This window comes from Mandrillus leucophaeus, unplaced genomic scaffold, assembly GCF_000951045.1.
Source record: "Mandrillus leucophaeus isolate KB7577 unplaced genomic scaffold, Mleu.le_1.0 Scaffold646, whole genome shotgun sequence".
Lineage (NCBI taxonomy): Eukaryota > Metazoa > Chordata > Mammalia > Primates > Cercopithecidae > Mandrillus > Mandrillus leucophaeus.
In genome coordinates, this window is record NW_012106986.1 from 276,751 (window position 1) to 293,050 (window position 16,300).

At 43.7% G+C, this 16,300-nt stretch overlaps 1 protein-coding gene across 1 annotated transcript in view; it reads right to left on the reverse strand.

Annotated features, from left to right (window-relative positions):
* The window catches only part of GLB1 (galactosidase, beta 1), a 121,413-nt gene that overhangs the window by 23,836 nt on the left and 81,277 nt on the right, over positions 1-16,300 (reverse strand). The window contains 3 exon segments of the mRNA XM_012001012.1: positions 13-126; positions 3,159-3,248; positions 5,841-5,915. Of these exon segments, the coding sequence (XP_011856402.1) occupies positions 13-126; positions 3,159-3,248; positions 5,841-5,915 (279 nt within the window).

Genomic DNA, 16,300 nt, shown 5'->3' on the forward strand with positions numbered 1-16,300 from the left:
GATGATTCTTACCCCATCCACAGCAACATACGCTCGATCGTGGACTCCATTGAAGGGTGAAGAGAGAGGTGTTGAGTTGCTGCAATCTTGAGGAAGTGTTGTCCGGTATAGCACAAACCCATAGTACTGGTTAGAAAAGGATTTAAGAAAAATACATCACTATTGCCATTCGTTTAGAGAACTTGGTTACCCTAGTCCTGTATGAAAGCGATGTTTTGGAAACCATAAGGAATGAAAATCTTCCCCCACCTCCAGAAAAACATACATTTGAAAAAGGAAACTGGCTTACATTTTTAGCTCATCAAAGATCTATCATAATAGTAAATTGCAAGGAACCGTGAACAGTGTCTTATCAAGCATCCCTTTCCCATCAGAGGAACCTGGACCCTGAATGGATTAAGTCACTTGCCCAGGGTCATACACGGGATTGTATCATACATAGCAAAAGTTATGGATGTTAGCTCCAAAAACAAAACTAAGTAAAACCAACAGCAACAATAAAAAAAAAACAAGGTAAACAAACAGCAAAGCCAAGAGATGAAGTTCTGCTCAGCAAAACTGTCTCCAGGTTCTTGGGCTAAATCTGCTTGAACATACAAAACCAAAGGCAATGAGCTGGGTGTAGTGGCATTCACCTGTAGTCTCAGCTACTTGGGGGGCTGAACTGGGAGGATCTCTTGAGCCCAGGAGTTCGAGGCTAGTCTGGGTAACATAGCAAGACCCCATCTCTAATAATAACAACAACAACAAAGTCCATCAGAACCGTTTTAAGTGGAGGCACAGGGGAAAGAAATAGTTAAGAGACTAGATTGTAACCGACCACTAAATCAGAAAATATTTTTAGATGCTGATATCCCTGGTCCAAAAGGAAAGCCTTAAACAATCAGCCTCAGCAGGAACCGAATTATTCACAGATTATAGTTATTGACATAATAATCCACAGAATTATAGTTATTGACTTTGCTTATTTACTTCCTGCTGTGAACATTATTAGCAAGGCTGAGCTGGGACAAAATCTTGAGTTATGGAAGAGAATGCAAATAGAGATCTAGCATGGAACAGAGAAAAGGTTCCCTATTTCTAGGGCCCAGAAAGAAAGAAAGTAAACTTCAGGCAAGTGGAAAGGTGACTGGGAGGAGCTGAGGAAAGCATTAATCCACCTTCCTGTGTTGCAGGAATGAGCTGAGCACAAGAAATGCTAAGACCATACAAACCTTCTAGCACAAGAACACCTCCCGCCCAGACTCCACACCTCCATCTCCTTTTTGTTTATTTATTTACTTATTTTGAAAACTAGCTAAAGTGGTAAGTTTCCTCAAGGGCTGAGGAAAGCTTTGTCAAGGGCTTCCAGAAGGAGGGGTAGAAGCTGTGATGCTCTCCAGGCAGGTGTGGCTGAGGCTCAGGGGGTCCCTGCAGAGACAGTAGGCTGAGCCCCACTCCCTGAAGTCTGTGCCCTTTGGGTTTTTTCCCTGGAAATATATATTCTGTGGACTTGTCCCAGATCTGAAATAGCCAGGGCCCAGGAAGCCCCACCCAATCTGAGACCACTGCCTCGGTCAAAGATCAGAAAGCAGAAGGGGTCTGAGAAAGAACAATGGCTGCACGTGTTCATATATAACCTGAAACTCCCTCCCCAGGCTCCACGTGCTCTTGGATCATTGTCTGAAGTGCTCAACAGCCCTGCAAAGTGCAGGTAAGTTCCATTTACAGATGTGGGTGCTAGGACTGCAGAGTACCCTACACAATGTTCATGAATGTGTGTGTGTGTGGGGTGGGGGGGACTTAATTATTCATTTTATTACAAAATAGAATTGTTGGAATAAAATCACAGGTGTAAAAATAGCAACTGATGGCAAACTTCACTAAACTAAGATTAGATATGCTGTTATTGTTTTGCTTTACTGTTCAGACTCCTTCCAGAAGGTGATCGCCACAGAAAATCAGAAAGGAGGATGTGGATAACCTTCTATTTCAAAACATGGGGCTGAGATCCTAACTGATGAAGCCTAACATTGCAGTGAAGGGACAAGCTAGTTTCACGGGCATCCTGCTATCATTCCCTAAGAAGGACACATCACCTTCGTTGTGTTCATGCCCAAAATGTTTTACTGAATCTAATTAGCGAGGCAAAGCCTGCAAATACCCTGACCTTTTCAAAAATGTTCACGTCATGAGAGAGACTTAGGAACAGTTTCAGACAGAAGAAGACTAAGGAGAATATAACTCATGGCAATGTGTGATTACGGATTGGAAACCGGATTGAGAAAAGATTAAGCTGTAAAGGACGTTATTGCAATGACCAGGGACACTTGACTATAGAATTTGTATTAGATTATAGGATTGTATCAATATTAAATTTCTTATGTGTGATCATTGTATTGTGGTCCTGCAGGATAATGTTCTTTTTCTTAAAACATGTATGCTGTAGTATTTAAATGTGGAGTGACATGGTGCTGACAATTCAAATGGTTAGAAAAAGAAAAGCGGTTGACTACATATGCAAGGAGAGAAAAAGGCAAGGAAAGCACTGTTAACAATTGGTGAATCTAGGTAAAAAGTGTATGGGTGTTTATTGTACTATTCTTGCAACGTTTTTTGGATTTAAAATTTTCCAAAACAAAACGCTGGGAAAAATTAAAAAAAAAAAAGGCGGGGTTGTTTTTTGGGGTTCAACCCCCCCCTTTTCCAACCCTTAAAAAAAAAAGATGTGCTCTGTTCTCTTTAAAAGCAGGAAAAAGAATCTCAAAGAACCCAGTCTACCAAAAAACACAGTCCTTATGCCATTGAGCTAAGAACAGACAAATAATTAAACTGTCTGGTTTGAGTATTAAAACAGTGATCTTCCACTGATGCCTAGTAATAAAGATTAATTAGATTGGTCAGTGAACTCAATTTATAACTTGCACAGAATTATGGTGAAGCAGGTTGGGCTACCTCCTGTATGAGTGAGAAGTGGGGCAAAAAACATAGGCATGATCAGCCCACCATGCAGCCCTTCAAGCTAAAGAGAGCCTGGAAATTCATGGTTCATTTACCTGGGATCTGATGCATTTGCTTACCATTTTGGCCCCTGAACTCAGAATGGGCACTGCAAGGCAGTGCAGAAAGCATATTTTTGCAAATAGAAAACTGGTGAGCCATTACCTTTGAAGGCCTACCTGTTTCACCTGGATAAATGTCAAGGGATAAAGGCTTTTGATGGGCCCAGAGGGGCACAGAATGTCCAGAGCTGCTCCCACTGTCTTTAACTGAAAAGAAACAAAAGCATCATTGAGACACTGCACCCCTCACTGGTCATCAGGGTAGAGAGTAGCGCCATTTCCTAATTAGCAAAGATATCAGTGGGTTTGACCAAACCCCTAAATAAACCTAAATCATTCAGATTCCACTCAATATTGCTTCCCAGTCTCCTTCAGTCCTCTCCATCTACTCCCTGAAGAAAACTATGATGATGGTAGTCTTAAAAAAGGTTTCAAACATACCTATTCAGAAATTCAACCTGCTCGGAGACCTGTAAAAGGCTCTGAAAATGAATGAAAACCAAGGCTCGGATGCGGCCTCCTTATAAATCCTCTCTGAACACTCCCAAGTGAAATAACTAAGAAGTAAAAGTAGTAACCAGAGGCCAATTACATTCAACTAAGATTAGATACACTATTATTATATCACCTTAATATTTAATACTTCCTAGTTACTTCACCCTCCTCTGAACTTGTGTGTGGCATATTTTCCATGCCTGTATCACTTTTCAGTTGTTCATCTTTGTCTTCCTCACCAGACTGTCAGCTCCTTAAGAATAAGATATGTTCCATACTCAGCCCCAATGCCTAGAACACAGTAGACGCTTGGCAACTATTTATTATATTCAATCCAAAGGACTGGTTATTTTGGAACCCAGGATACTTATTCTGATGCGATAACAACAATGATAACAACAGCTACCAGTCATTGCCTGTCTACACACTCCAGACGAGATACAGCGTTTACAAGCACTAGCTCACTGACTACTCACAACTACCCTGTGGGGCAGGTGCTACTGGCCTCCCTGTGTTGTGGAGACTCACAGAAGTCCACTTGAGTAATGACAGAGCCAGGATTTGTAGTTAGATTTGGCTCCAAATCCCAGGATTTTCCGTGACATAATACTGGTTAGGATTTTTTTTTCTTTTTTTGAGAGAGTCTCACTCTGTCACTCAGGCTGGCAGGCCAGAGTGCAGTGGCGTAATCTTGGCTCACTGCAACCTCCTCCTCCCAGGTTCAAGCGATTCTCCTGCCTCAGCCTCCTGAGCAGGCACGTGCCACCATGCCTGGCTAATTTTTGTATTTTTAGTAGAGACGGGGTTTCACCATGTTGGCCAGGTTGATCTTGAACTCCTGACTTCAGGTGATCCTCCCGCCTCGGCCTCCCAAAGTGCTGGGATTACAGGTGTGAGCCACCGCGCCCAGCCCATTTAGGAATTTCATAAACACTTCCCACGGTTACCTTGCTGATGTGCAGCATTAAGGAAAAAAATCTGATTTATAATTTCATCAAGCCAGCTACTCATATGGGTGTTTTCCCGCCTGGACACTAAGCAATTCAACTCACGGTAAAAACCTGTTTTCCATATAACTGGGTTCTACATAAAGTTAATTCAGTTGTATGCTGATTTGCTATCTTCAATTGTATATATTTATTTAAAAATAAAAAGTCATTTCTGCTCACACGATTTTCTTTCACGGTAAACAGAATGTGCTTTTGGTACTAAGCTAGCTTTGTTTTAGCAATGTTGTTGTTTTGAACATTTGGAGCTATTTTCTGTTGCATAAAAATAGATTTGTCACGGCTCTGAAACAAACAAACCAAAGTTTTCCTTAAGTAGCTGTAGCAATGAACAGGTAGAAGGTGCTCCCTTTACAAGAATGACTAAAGTCTGATTAAACTAAAGAAAGATCCCTATCAGAGAGAAAGACCACATTCTTTGTAGAATGTAGCACATGTATCTGACACTAGGTGGAAAATGTTACAAGAACTCAACCAACCAACCATGTCAAAGGGCTTCTTGGATGGAAAAATTACATAATCATGTTTGGCATTTTGCTTGAAGATAAAAACTTATGATACTATTTTAGGATATCGAGATTCTTAAGAAATAGGTAATGGTTCTTTTTTTTTTTTTTTTTCTTGTGAGTTAATACATGTAGGAGTTAGGGATTATAAAAGGGGAAAACCTGAAGACACAGATGGTCAAAACAAATTGACTTCGGCTATGTCACTCCTCTGACTATTAAGTAAAACCTTTCTTCTTTTTCGCTTTTCCTAGAATACATTGCCCTTAACTCCTATTTATGATTGATTTCTAGCTTTTTCTCCAGTGTCCCCATTTAACATATAAACCACAGACCATAAAAATTAGGACACAACTTTGAGATGGAGGGAAGTATATAATTTAGGGCAGAGATCTATCAAAATGCCTGTGATTTTGCGGAACTCCTAAAAAAAGGTAAATGACAACAAAGAGCCTTGACAGCCAGAACAATGAGGTGGCATGTTATTTCCACAAAGGCACTTAACACTGTTTATACCACTGATAAAGGAACCAAGATGACCCAAATGATCCAAGAATGCCTACTACTCCCACCTGTGTCCCATCTGCTCATCCTGTCAACATGCATAAGTATCTTCTCACCGCTCTCTCCCCCTTTTCCCAGAAACATCATTTACCCCATTAGGCTCGCAGAAAACAAATTCTCAGAAAAATAACGAACCAATTCCTCCAGCACAGCACTTTCACTCACTGCTGCTAAATTCCACTTTCTCACTCCCATCTCTCACTTTCAAAGTTTCTGTTTTTTCTTACCTTTTCCAGAGAGACCTTTCCATATGCAAACTTTGGTGTAGATGGAGGGATAGGACCTTCTGGTACTTTTTCAAACTATAAACCAGAGTAGAAAAAGAGAGAAAAGAAAAAAAGCTGTTAAACCTTCAGAAACATATTCAAAAATTTATTTTTTGAAAGGAAGGTCAAAGACTCAACAGTGCCAGTGCTTTTTTTGAAAATCAAAGGAACTAGAGAGTTCTACAAAAGCAGGATCTGGTAAATTTTTTACCTCAAAGTGTGTGTCTGTGTTTTAAGCTTCAGGAATATCCAAATAATTATAAACCGAAAGACCTCAAGACAAAAAGAGCAAAAACAAGTAGAGAGAATGAGGGTAAACAGCAGAAGGCTAGGGAGTGGGAGGAAAAAAGGAAACAGGTACATGACAGACAGACTCTGAAGGGAGATAGCCTATCATAGGAAAAATATTAATCTTATTGCTAAAGTGCTGTATCAATGTTAAATTTACTGTGGTTATGAGACAGAATACATCTCCATATTATTATGAAACATATAATAAAGTATTTAAAGGTAAAGGCCATGATGTATGCAATCCTCCAATGATTTAGAAAACACACACACACACATACACACACACACACACACACACACACACACAGAAGAAACAAGCCTATGCACAAGTGATGAAGCAAGTAAAATGTTGATGCAGATGAGTCTGGGTGGAGAATATACAAATGCTTTTCTTTTTTTAGCCGGAGTTTCGCTCTTGTTGCCCAGGCTGGAGTGCAATGGCGCAATCTTGGCTTGCTGCAACCTCTGCCTCCCGGGTTCAAGCGATTCTCCTGCCTCAGCCTCCCAAGTAGCTGGGACTACAAGCATGCACCACCACACCTGGCTAATTTTGTATTTTTAGTAGAGGTCGCGTTTCTTCATGTAGGTCAGGCTGGTCTCAAACTCCTGATCTCAGGTGATCCGCCCACTTTGGCCTCCCAAAGTGCTGGGATTATAGGCATGAGCCAGCGCGCCTGACCACAAATGCTCTTTTTTTAAACTACTTTTACTTTTGTAACTTTTCTGGAAGTCTGAAACTATTTTAAAAAATAAATCCTTCTTAAATGTTAAATATTATATATGGACATATACACATGCACACACATATATGTGCATGTATGTATATAATTATGGAGTAAAAGGATCTGGGAGAAAGTCTCACGTCTTAGAAATGTCTGTGGCCATCTGCCTTTTCAAGTAGAGTGTACTGTGAACTCTCAGGATCCTTCTATTTCTTTCTTTCCTTCTTGTTTTTTGGTTTCCCTTTCTAAAAGACACAATGCTGGCAGCATCGCCTCTTTATGGCCCGGAGCAGCTGCTGCCATCACGCTGGCTGTGGCGGAAGGAGGTCGTGGGCGGTGGCGGTGGGAGCAGCTGCAGGGCCAGTAGGGGCAGCGGGGAGGACCCCTGTGCCCCATATCCCCAAGGCAGCTGACTGTGCAGTCCCCAGCCTCACGGGTCCAGGCAGGATCTACTCCCAGGCCTGGAGCCTCTGCCGCTACTGACCCTGGCCCCGCGTGGCTGCTCTTGCCTGCTGCTGCCGTGGAAAGGGTGCAGCAGGGGGGAAGTGGACAGTCCCTGAAGCCCGCCACGATGGGATTGGGCCGAGTCACCTGCTGGTGGGACAGCAGCGTGGTTGGGCATGGAGGGGCGGACAGAGAAGGTTCCTGAGGTAGAGCTGTGCCCAGGGCAGTGCCACGATCCACGGAGCCAAGCAGGAGCTGGGCGTGGCTGCAGCTACCAAGCTGCAGGGGCAGACGGAGGCATCTCTGCCCTCTTGGTGCCCGGGAAGGCCCCCGTCCCCCGAAAGGCTAAGAGGTGTCTGCTCCCACTGCCTAGCCTCTCTCTTCTCCCAGTGCCACTCCAATCTCGAAGCAAGGATGGGGCTGAGTGGCCCACGTGCTGTCGCACGTTAGCTGGGTGTGCAAATGCTCAGGGTAGCACTGATATGCCAGCCTCCTGCCACCTCAGCCCCCTCTGGACTTTGGGCACCGATGAGCACAGGAGGGAGGCTGAGGGGGCGCTGAGGGCAGCTCAGTACTGGCCTGTAGGTGCCCCTTGGCACAAACAGCCTGGGCGCCATGAATGGTGGCAGGAGGTAGGCAGGCTCCTGGATGGAAGTGGGTGGGTGATGAAGCCCCACCTTCAAGCGGGGGAGGGCTGGAAGCCTGGGGTTCAAGTCACTGGTCTCATGGACCAGAGGGGTAACTGGTGGTGCTTTTCCCTGGACCTGCCAATGGCCGCCCATGGTCCAAGCCGTACTTCCTCCCCACTGAGGCCTGTAACATCCACAAGCTCAGCAAGACTAGAAAATGGAGACACAATGGGAGACAATCAGCTACAGAGAAAAGCTATTCTGTCTGCTGAGAGGATGGTGAGAGGATGGGACAATCTACCCACAGAGAGGCACTACCCTCTTTGCTGAGAGCTGAACACTTGTTGGGACACCCTGGCTATGGAGAGGAGCTACCCACTGTGGGTCTCCACTGAGCTGTTCTATCACTCAATAAAGCTACTCTTCATCTTGCTCACCCTCCACTTGTCTGTGTACCTCATTCTTCCTGGATGTAGGACAAGAACTCAAGATCCGCTGAATGGCGAGGCTAAAAGAGCTGTGACACAAATAGGGCTGAAACATGCACCTTGCTCACCAAGTTGTGGGGGAAGAGAAGGAGAGAAGAGTTGTGCAGACCTGGGAGCTCCCAGAGCTGGGGCTGTGACTCCCTCTTTGGGGCCCTGTGGTTCCTGGCATCTCCAAGCTTCTGGGCACTACTGCATACCCTGATGCCAGCCAGAGAAGCTGTCTGCAGTGCACCTGGTCCAGCTGCAGCCTTGCAGAGGGCTGGCGCCTGTGCGGGTACCTGGAGCTGCTCACCCTGCAGCAGCAGCCAGTGTGTCTGACCGTGCACAGTGGCTCAACCACATGCTTGCTCACACACCCCTTGCCGTTCTATGCCTGACTTGTCCTTGGCAGGTATGGCATCCAGGCAGGAAGCATGAGCCAAGTGCAGCCTGCCAGGCCAAGCGAGCAGAACGAGCCCAGTGGGCCCAAGCAAAACTCAGGCAAAGGCGCCATATGCCACAGAGGTTTCCAGCCAGAAAAGCGACAGCCCAAAGATCCTGTAACAATAATAAAAACTAATAATTTTTAAAAGGAGGAGGACAAGGCCTGGCACGGTGGCTCACGCCTGTAATTCCAGCACTTTGGGAGGTGGAGGCAGGCAGATCGCTTGAGGTCCGGAGTTCGAGACCAGCCTGGCCAACATGGTGAAACCCCATCTCTACTAAAAATACAAAATTAGCCAGGCATGGTGGCACACACCTGTAGTCTCAGCTACTTGGGAGGCTGAGACATGAGAATTGCTTGAACCTGGGAGGCAGAGGTTGCAGCGAGCTGAGATTGCACCACTGCACTCCAGTCTGGACAACAGAGTGAGACTCTATCTCAAAAAAAAATAAATAAATAATAAAATAAAATAGGAGGACAAAAGACTGTTATGGTGAAAAGCAAGAGTCCCCTGCCTCACTTTTTTCTTAGTTCTGTCTTTCAGAGGAAGCCATTTAAAAATTATCATTTTTTATTATTTTATTTTGAGATAGGCTGTTGCCCAGGCTGGAGTACAGTGGCACAATCATGGCTCACTGCAGACTCAACCTTCTGAGTTCCAGCGATCCTCCTGTCTCAGCCTCCTGAGTAGCTGGGATTATAGGCATGCGCCACCATGACCTGCTAATTTTTATTTTTATTTTTGTAGAAATGGGGTCTCATTATGTTGCCTAGGCTGGTCTCGAACCCATGAACTCAAGCGATCTTCCCATCTTGGCCTCCCAAAGTGCTGGGATTACAGGTGTGAGCCACCACGCCCAGCACATTTTAAAATTATTTAATTGTTCCTATTTTTGCTTCTTCTGGTCGCTAAGTAATATATGTGTACTGCTTTTTCTTATCATTGATTTCTTTAACACATGAGAGTACAGCCCAGAAGATAAAGAAAGTTTATCTTCCTTTCTTGCTATTATGTTTGTATCAACATTTTCAGCTTCTCTCCTAGTTACCTTTAAAATAATATCCTTATATCTTTATTTCTTAGTTCCATCAATTAGCATATTACCCTATGTCGCCTCTTTTTGTTTTGTTTTGTTTTTTTGAGATGGAGTCTCGCTCTGTCACCCAGGCTGAAGTGCAGTGGCATGATCTCCACCGCCTACAACATCCACCTCCTGGGTTCAAGTGATTCTCATGCCTCAGCCTCTTGAATAGCTGGGATTACAGGCTCACGTCACCATGCCTGGCTAATTATTGTATTTCAGTAGAGACAGGGTTTCACCATGTTGGCCAGGCTGGTCTCGAACTCCTGGCCTCAAGTGATCTGCCCACCTCAGCTTCCCAAAGTGCTGGGATTATAGGCATGAGCCACAACACCCAGTCCTCTGTCACCTCTTTATTCTCAATGTCCTAAAATTTCCCAGAAATACAGCTGACTATGTACCTTCTTTGCATTCATTATGTTCGACAACTCAGAGATCTCTTTCAATTTTGAAAAAATTCTGTATTATTTCTTTGACATTTTTTCTCCAATTTTTTCTTTCTTATCAAGTTGGACATCCTAGATTGTTCCTCATTATCTCGTATCTTTTCTGATTTCCATCTCTGTATTCTGGTTCTAGTTTCTAGGAGATTCTTCTTAATATCCAAGAACTCTTGTTCTTTAGTAGCTTCTTTTTCAAAGTATCCCATTCTTACCTTATGGATGTAATATACCTCTGAAAGGTATTAACTTGATGGATTTTGTTTTTTGTACTTAAGATCTCTCCTGTCCCCTGAATTCTTTGTTGCCTCTACAGTCACTCTTCTGTTTATTTCATCTTGGTCTTTCTCTTTCCTGTTGCAGGTTTTATGGTTGTCCTCAGTGTCTGGCCATGCTTGGTTGTTCATTCCTATTTAATGGTAATGCAAATGAATGCCCCAGCATCTGCATAACTGTCTTGTCTCTAACAGTGCTTCCTGCTCTGTGTACAGGAGCAGGGCTTGTCCTCTGGGTTTTTTTTTTAAAATTTTTTTTTTGAGACTGAGTTTTGCTCTTGTCACCCAGGCTGGAGTGCAGTGACACGATCTCAGCTCACTGCAACCTCCGTCTCCCAGGTTCAAGTGATTCTCCTGCCTCAGCTTCCTGAGTAGCTGGGAATACAGGTGCCCATCACCATGTCCAGCTAATTTTTTTGTGATTTTACTAGAGACGGGATTTCACCATGTTGGCCAGGCTGGTCTCGAACTCCTGACTTAAGGTGACCTGCCTGCCTCAGCCTCCCAAAGTGCTGGGATCACAGGCGTGAGCCACCACGCCCAGGTCTGGGGTTTTTGTTTTAGGGTGCTTTGACAGAATCAGATGTAATGGGGAGGGTCTTTAATCTGGGGCTGTTTACTTTTTTTAATGTTTTAAGGAAAATCCCCTGTGATTTTCTGACTGGTAGAAAGATGCCTCCCTGATGGACGGTCTGTGTTTGAGACTGAGGTGAAGGAGCGGAGGACCTAACAGAAAATATGTAAGGTTTAATTAACCTTCTCACTGTCAGCTCCATTTCATTCCTATCTTTTGCCACTCATGTATTTCCAGGACCTGGTCTCCGTGGTTCTTTGAGACCAGTCTACTCACTGCTCTCTGTTCCTGTAACTCTATTCCACACTCACTAGGGACTGAGATTTCCTTATCCTACATCCTCAGCCACCACAGATCTTTTGAAATCTGTCATGCATGAACAACTCCCCCTTTACTGTCTCCATTTTTAAAAAGATGCCCATGTTTTGAAAGAAGTAACATTTTGGAAGGGAGAAGAGATAAGGAGGTGGTCAGTTGGCCATCTTGCTCTGGAAAGTGCTTTGTACCCACAAGATGAATCTATTATCTCTATGAAACTTTTAAAACATAATATTAAAAGAAATAAATGTGGGATCAAAGAGTTACTATTTATCTTGGAAAGTGAAAAATGTTGTAAGATCTCTTTTCCCACTTTCCCTGAAGTCTAGACCACACTCCTCCGCTAGCTGTTTACCCATCCCTTCTCACTCCCCATTCTGGCCAATAAAAGCAGAAAACACAAATTCACAAAGAGGGACCTGAGAACAGTATGATCGGTTTCCTGAGGTTCCCTACTTACCCGCACATATTAGTGACCATGTCATATATCCCTTAAAGTTCAAGGCGGATTCCAATTTAACTAGGACTGCAATCTTTTCTACCACACTGGAAGAAAAAGTCATCGTATGGACATACTTGTTCAACCTACACTCAGCTCACTTTGATGCAGTGCTTAGACGCCTGTACTGTCATCTCATGTACTACTTCCAAAGGCTCTCATACCTAGTTATTATATTTCCTCTTTAGAGAGAAGACTGAGAAACTAGCTCGAGGTTACAAAGAGAACAAGGGAGGGAGCTGGTACTGTGGCTCCAAGTCTAGCGCTGTTCCCACTGCTCCGCCCTGCCTTCTTATTGTTGTAACAATAGAACAGAAAGTATTAGGCCCAGTGCCGTGGCTCATGCCTGTAATCCCAGCACTTTGGGAGGCTGAGGTGGGTGGATCACCTGAGGTCAGGAGTTTGAGACTAGCCTGGCCAACATGGCAGAACCCTGTCTCTACTAAAAATACAAACAAATTAGCCAAGCACAGTGGCGCGCTCCTGTAGTCCCAGCTACTCAGGAAGCTGATGCAGGTGAATCGCTTGAACCCAGGAGGCGGAGGTTGCAGTGAGCTGAGATCGTGCTACTGCACTCCAGCCTGGGCAACAGAGCAAGACTTCGTTTCAAAAAAAGAAAAAAAAAAGAAAGTTTTTTCACCCACAATTCCAAAAACAAAACAAAACAACCCCCAAAGCCACCACAAAACCTTCTCTTCCAGTTTCCCTCCTAGACCCTCCCCTTATGCATACATATAACATAAACTTAAGAGATAATTTTGTAATTTGCTACTGCCACTTACTAAAAGTACTTTTGACATGGTTAAATATTGAAAACAATTTTACTTATTGCATATTACAGCGTTTTGTGTGGATATGACAGAATTTACATAATCCTTCCTATGTTAGGGGTTGAATTGTTTCCAATTTTGATATCATAAATATCAAAATTTATAAGTTACAACAAACAACTTCATGTCTATAGCATTATCCTTCTTTTAAATTTTTATTTTTTAAAAGTAACGCCCCAAGTGTGGGGTGACTAGGTCAAAGGATATGAGTATTTTATATGACTCTTAAAATAGTGTATACCCACATTTTCACCAAGTATCCATACTTGTTTATGTCATTTACCCTTTTTTTTTTTTTTGATACGTTGTTTTGCTCTTGCTGCCTAGGCTGGAGTGCAATGGCACAATCTTGGCTCAGCGCAACCTCCGCTTCCCAGGTTCAAGTGATTCTCCTGCCTCAGCCTCCCGAGTAGCTGGGATTACAGGGATGTGCCACCACGCCTGGCTAATTTTTTTGTATTTTTAGTAGGAACGAGGTTTCTCCATGTTGGTCAGGCTGGTCTCAAACTCCCGACCTCAGGTGATCCGCCCGCCTCAGCCTAAGTGCTGGGATTACAGGCGTGAGCCACTGCGCCTGGCTGTCATTTATCCAATTTTCTATGTAGATCTTGATATTCTGATCAGTGGTATTAGCTCATTATAATATAGATATTAAGCTTTCATCTGTCTATCCCATTTATTACAATTTTCTAACTTTTCATTTTAATATTGATTTTTCATTGATACTAGTTTGATTATTATATAGCAAAATCCTCATCTTTACCTTAGCTAATTAACGTTTCAGAAAAGAAATAAACAAATATACCAAAATGCTATACTTCTAAACCATTATTTTTCCATAACAATTTGTGCTTTAATCATACTATTCAGAGCAATTGCAAATGTTGCTTCTCATACTTAACTGGACAAATTCAATACAGAAAGCTGCTCTTTTCCCTGTGGAATCCACTAGATTCAGTGGTGACCAGCTTTTCCTTCACCAAGACCTTTAATGTTTTCATACATTCATTCAACAAACTCTTATTAAGAAAATACTTTGTGTCAGGTCCTATGCTTGGTACTAGACTTATAAACAGCTCCTATTACAGAGAGTAAGAAATGTGTATAAATCAGTTATATTAACATACCATGAAAAGTAGTATTTTCAATAGCAAAGACACGGAATCAACCTAAATGACCATCAATGGTAGACTGGATAAAGAAAATGTGGTTTATATACACCATGGAATACTACGCAGCCATAATAAAAGAACAAGATCATGTCCTTTGCAGCAACACAGATGGACCTGGAGGCCATTATCCTAAGCAAACTAATGCAGGAACAGAAAACCAAATACTGCATGTTCTCACTTATAAGTGGGAGCTAAATGATGAGAACACATGGACACAAAAAGGGGAACAGAATCAGGTCCTGTTTGAGGGTGGCAGGTGGGAGGAGGGAGAGGATCAAAGAATGACCTAGCAGGTACTATGCTTATTACCTGGGTGACAAAATAACCTGTATACCCAACCCCTGTGACACACAGTTTACCTACACAACAACCTTGCATGTGTACCCATGAACCTAAAAGAAAAGTTAAGAAAAAAAAAAGTTTTTAAAAGATTTCTACAATATAAGGGATAGAAAACAAAATGTGACTAACTCAGCTGACAAGTGGATCAAAGAAGACTCTGCAGATAAGGTAAGTGAGGTGTGTCTTCATTTCCAGGTGAACAAAGGCAGAGGGTGCAGAGACCAGGAAGTATAAACAGCACTGTCTCACTCATGGAATTGTATATAGCTCCATCTTAGGGCCAGGGAGTCCCATCTAAGAAGGGAGAATTGAAAGATGAGGCTGGAAAAATATAGGGGCCAAGTCATGGAAGGTATCCTGACCGTATCAGTGTTTTTGATACTACACTTGATCTTAGCCAAAAGACTGATAAGTGATCACATCAGTGTTTCAGAGAAATCACTCTGGAAGATGGACTAGAAAAGCCAACTCTACAGGAAATGAAGAGATCAGTAGGCACTTTAAAAGACGATTTAACAGTTGCTAAGTAATATTCCCTTTCTCATCTGTAACATCAGACATAAAACATTAGTTTTCACCAGCACTACATGTCAGGCCTCTGAGCCCAAGCCAAGCCATCGCATCCCCTGTGACTTGCACGTAACTGAAGAATCACAAAAGAAGTGAAAATGCCCTGCCCCGCCTTAACTGATGATATTCCACCACAAAAGAAGTGAAAACTTTGTGAAAGTTCTTTTCCTGGCACATCCTGGCTCAAAAACCTCCCCCACTGAGCACCTTGTGACCCCCACTTCTGCCCGTCAGAGAACAACCCCCCTTTGACTGTAATTTTCCTTTACCTACCCAAATCCTATAAAACGGCCCCACCCTTATCTCCCTTTGCTGACTCTCTTTTCGGACTCGGCCCGCCTGCACCCAGGTGATTAAAAAGCTTTATTGCTCACACAAAGCCTGTTTGGTGGTCTCTTCACATGGGCACGCATGTCATTTTGGTGCCGTGACTCGGATCAGGGGACCTCCCTTGGGAGGTCAATCCCTTGTCCTCCTGCTCTTTGCTCCGTGAGAAAGATCCACCTACGACCTCTGGTCCTCAGACCAACCAGCCCAAGAAACATCTCACCAATTTTAAATCAGGTAAGTGGCCTCTTTTTACTCTCTTCTCCAACCTCTCTCACCTCTTTTTCCTTTCAATCTTGGTGCCACCCTTCAATCTCTCCTCCCTTCTCTTAATTTCAATTCCTTTCATTTTCTGGTAGAGACAAAGGAGACACGTTTTATCCATGGACCCAAAACGCTAGCGTTGGTCACGGACTGGGGAAGGCAGCCTTCCCTTGGTGTTTAATCATTGCAGGGACGCCTCTCTGATTACTCATCCATGTTTCAGAGGTGTCTGACCATGCTGCAGGGATGCCTGCCTTGGTCCTTCACCCTTAGCGGCAAGTCCCGCTTTTCTGGGGGAGGGGCAAGCACCCCGACCCCTTCTCTCCCTGTCTCTACCCCTTCTCTGCTTTTCTGGGGGAGGGACAAGTACCCTGACCCCTTCTCTCCCTGTCTCTACACCTTCTCTGCTTTTCTGGGGGAGGGGCAAGCACCCTGACCCCTTCTCTCCCTGTCTTTACCCCTTCTCTGCTTTTCTGGGTGACGGGCAAGCACCCCGACCCCTTCTCTCCCTGTTTCTACCCCTTCTCTGCTTTTCTGGGGGAGGGGCAAGAACCCTGACCTCTTATTTTTGTGCCCAGAACTCTTATTTTTGCACCCCAACTTATTTTTGTACCCCAATCCTTTATTTCCACACCCCGACCCCTTTCCCGCTTTTCTGGAGGGCAAGAACCCCAAAACTCCTTCTCTCCATGTCTCTACTCTCTCTTTTCTCTCGGCTTGCCTCCTTCAC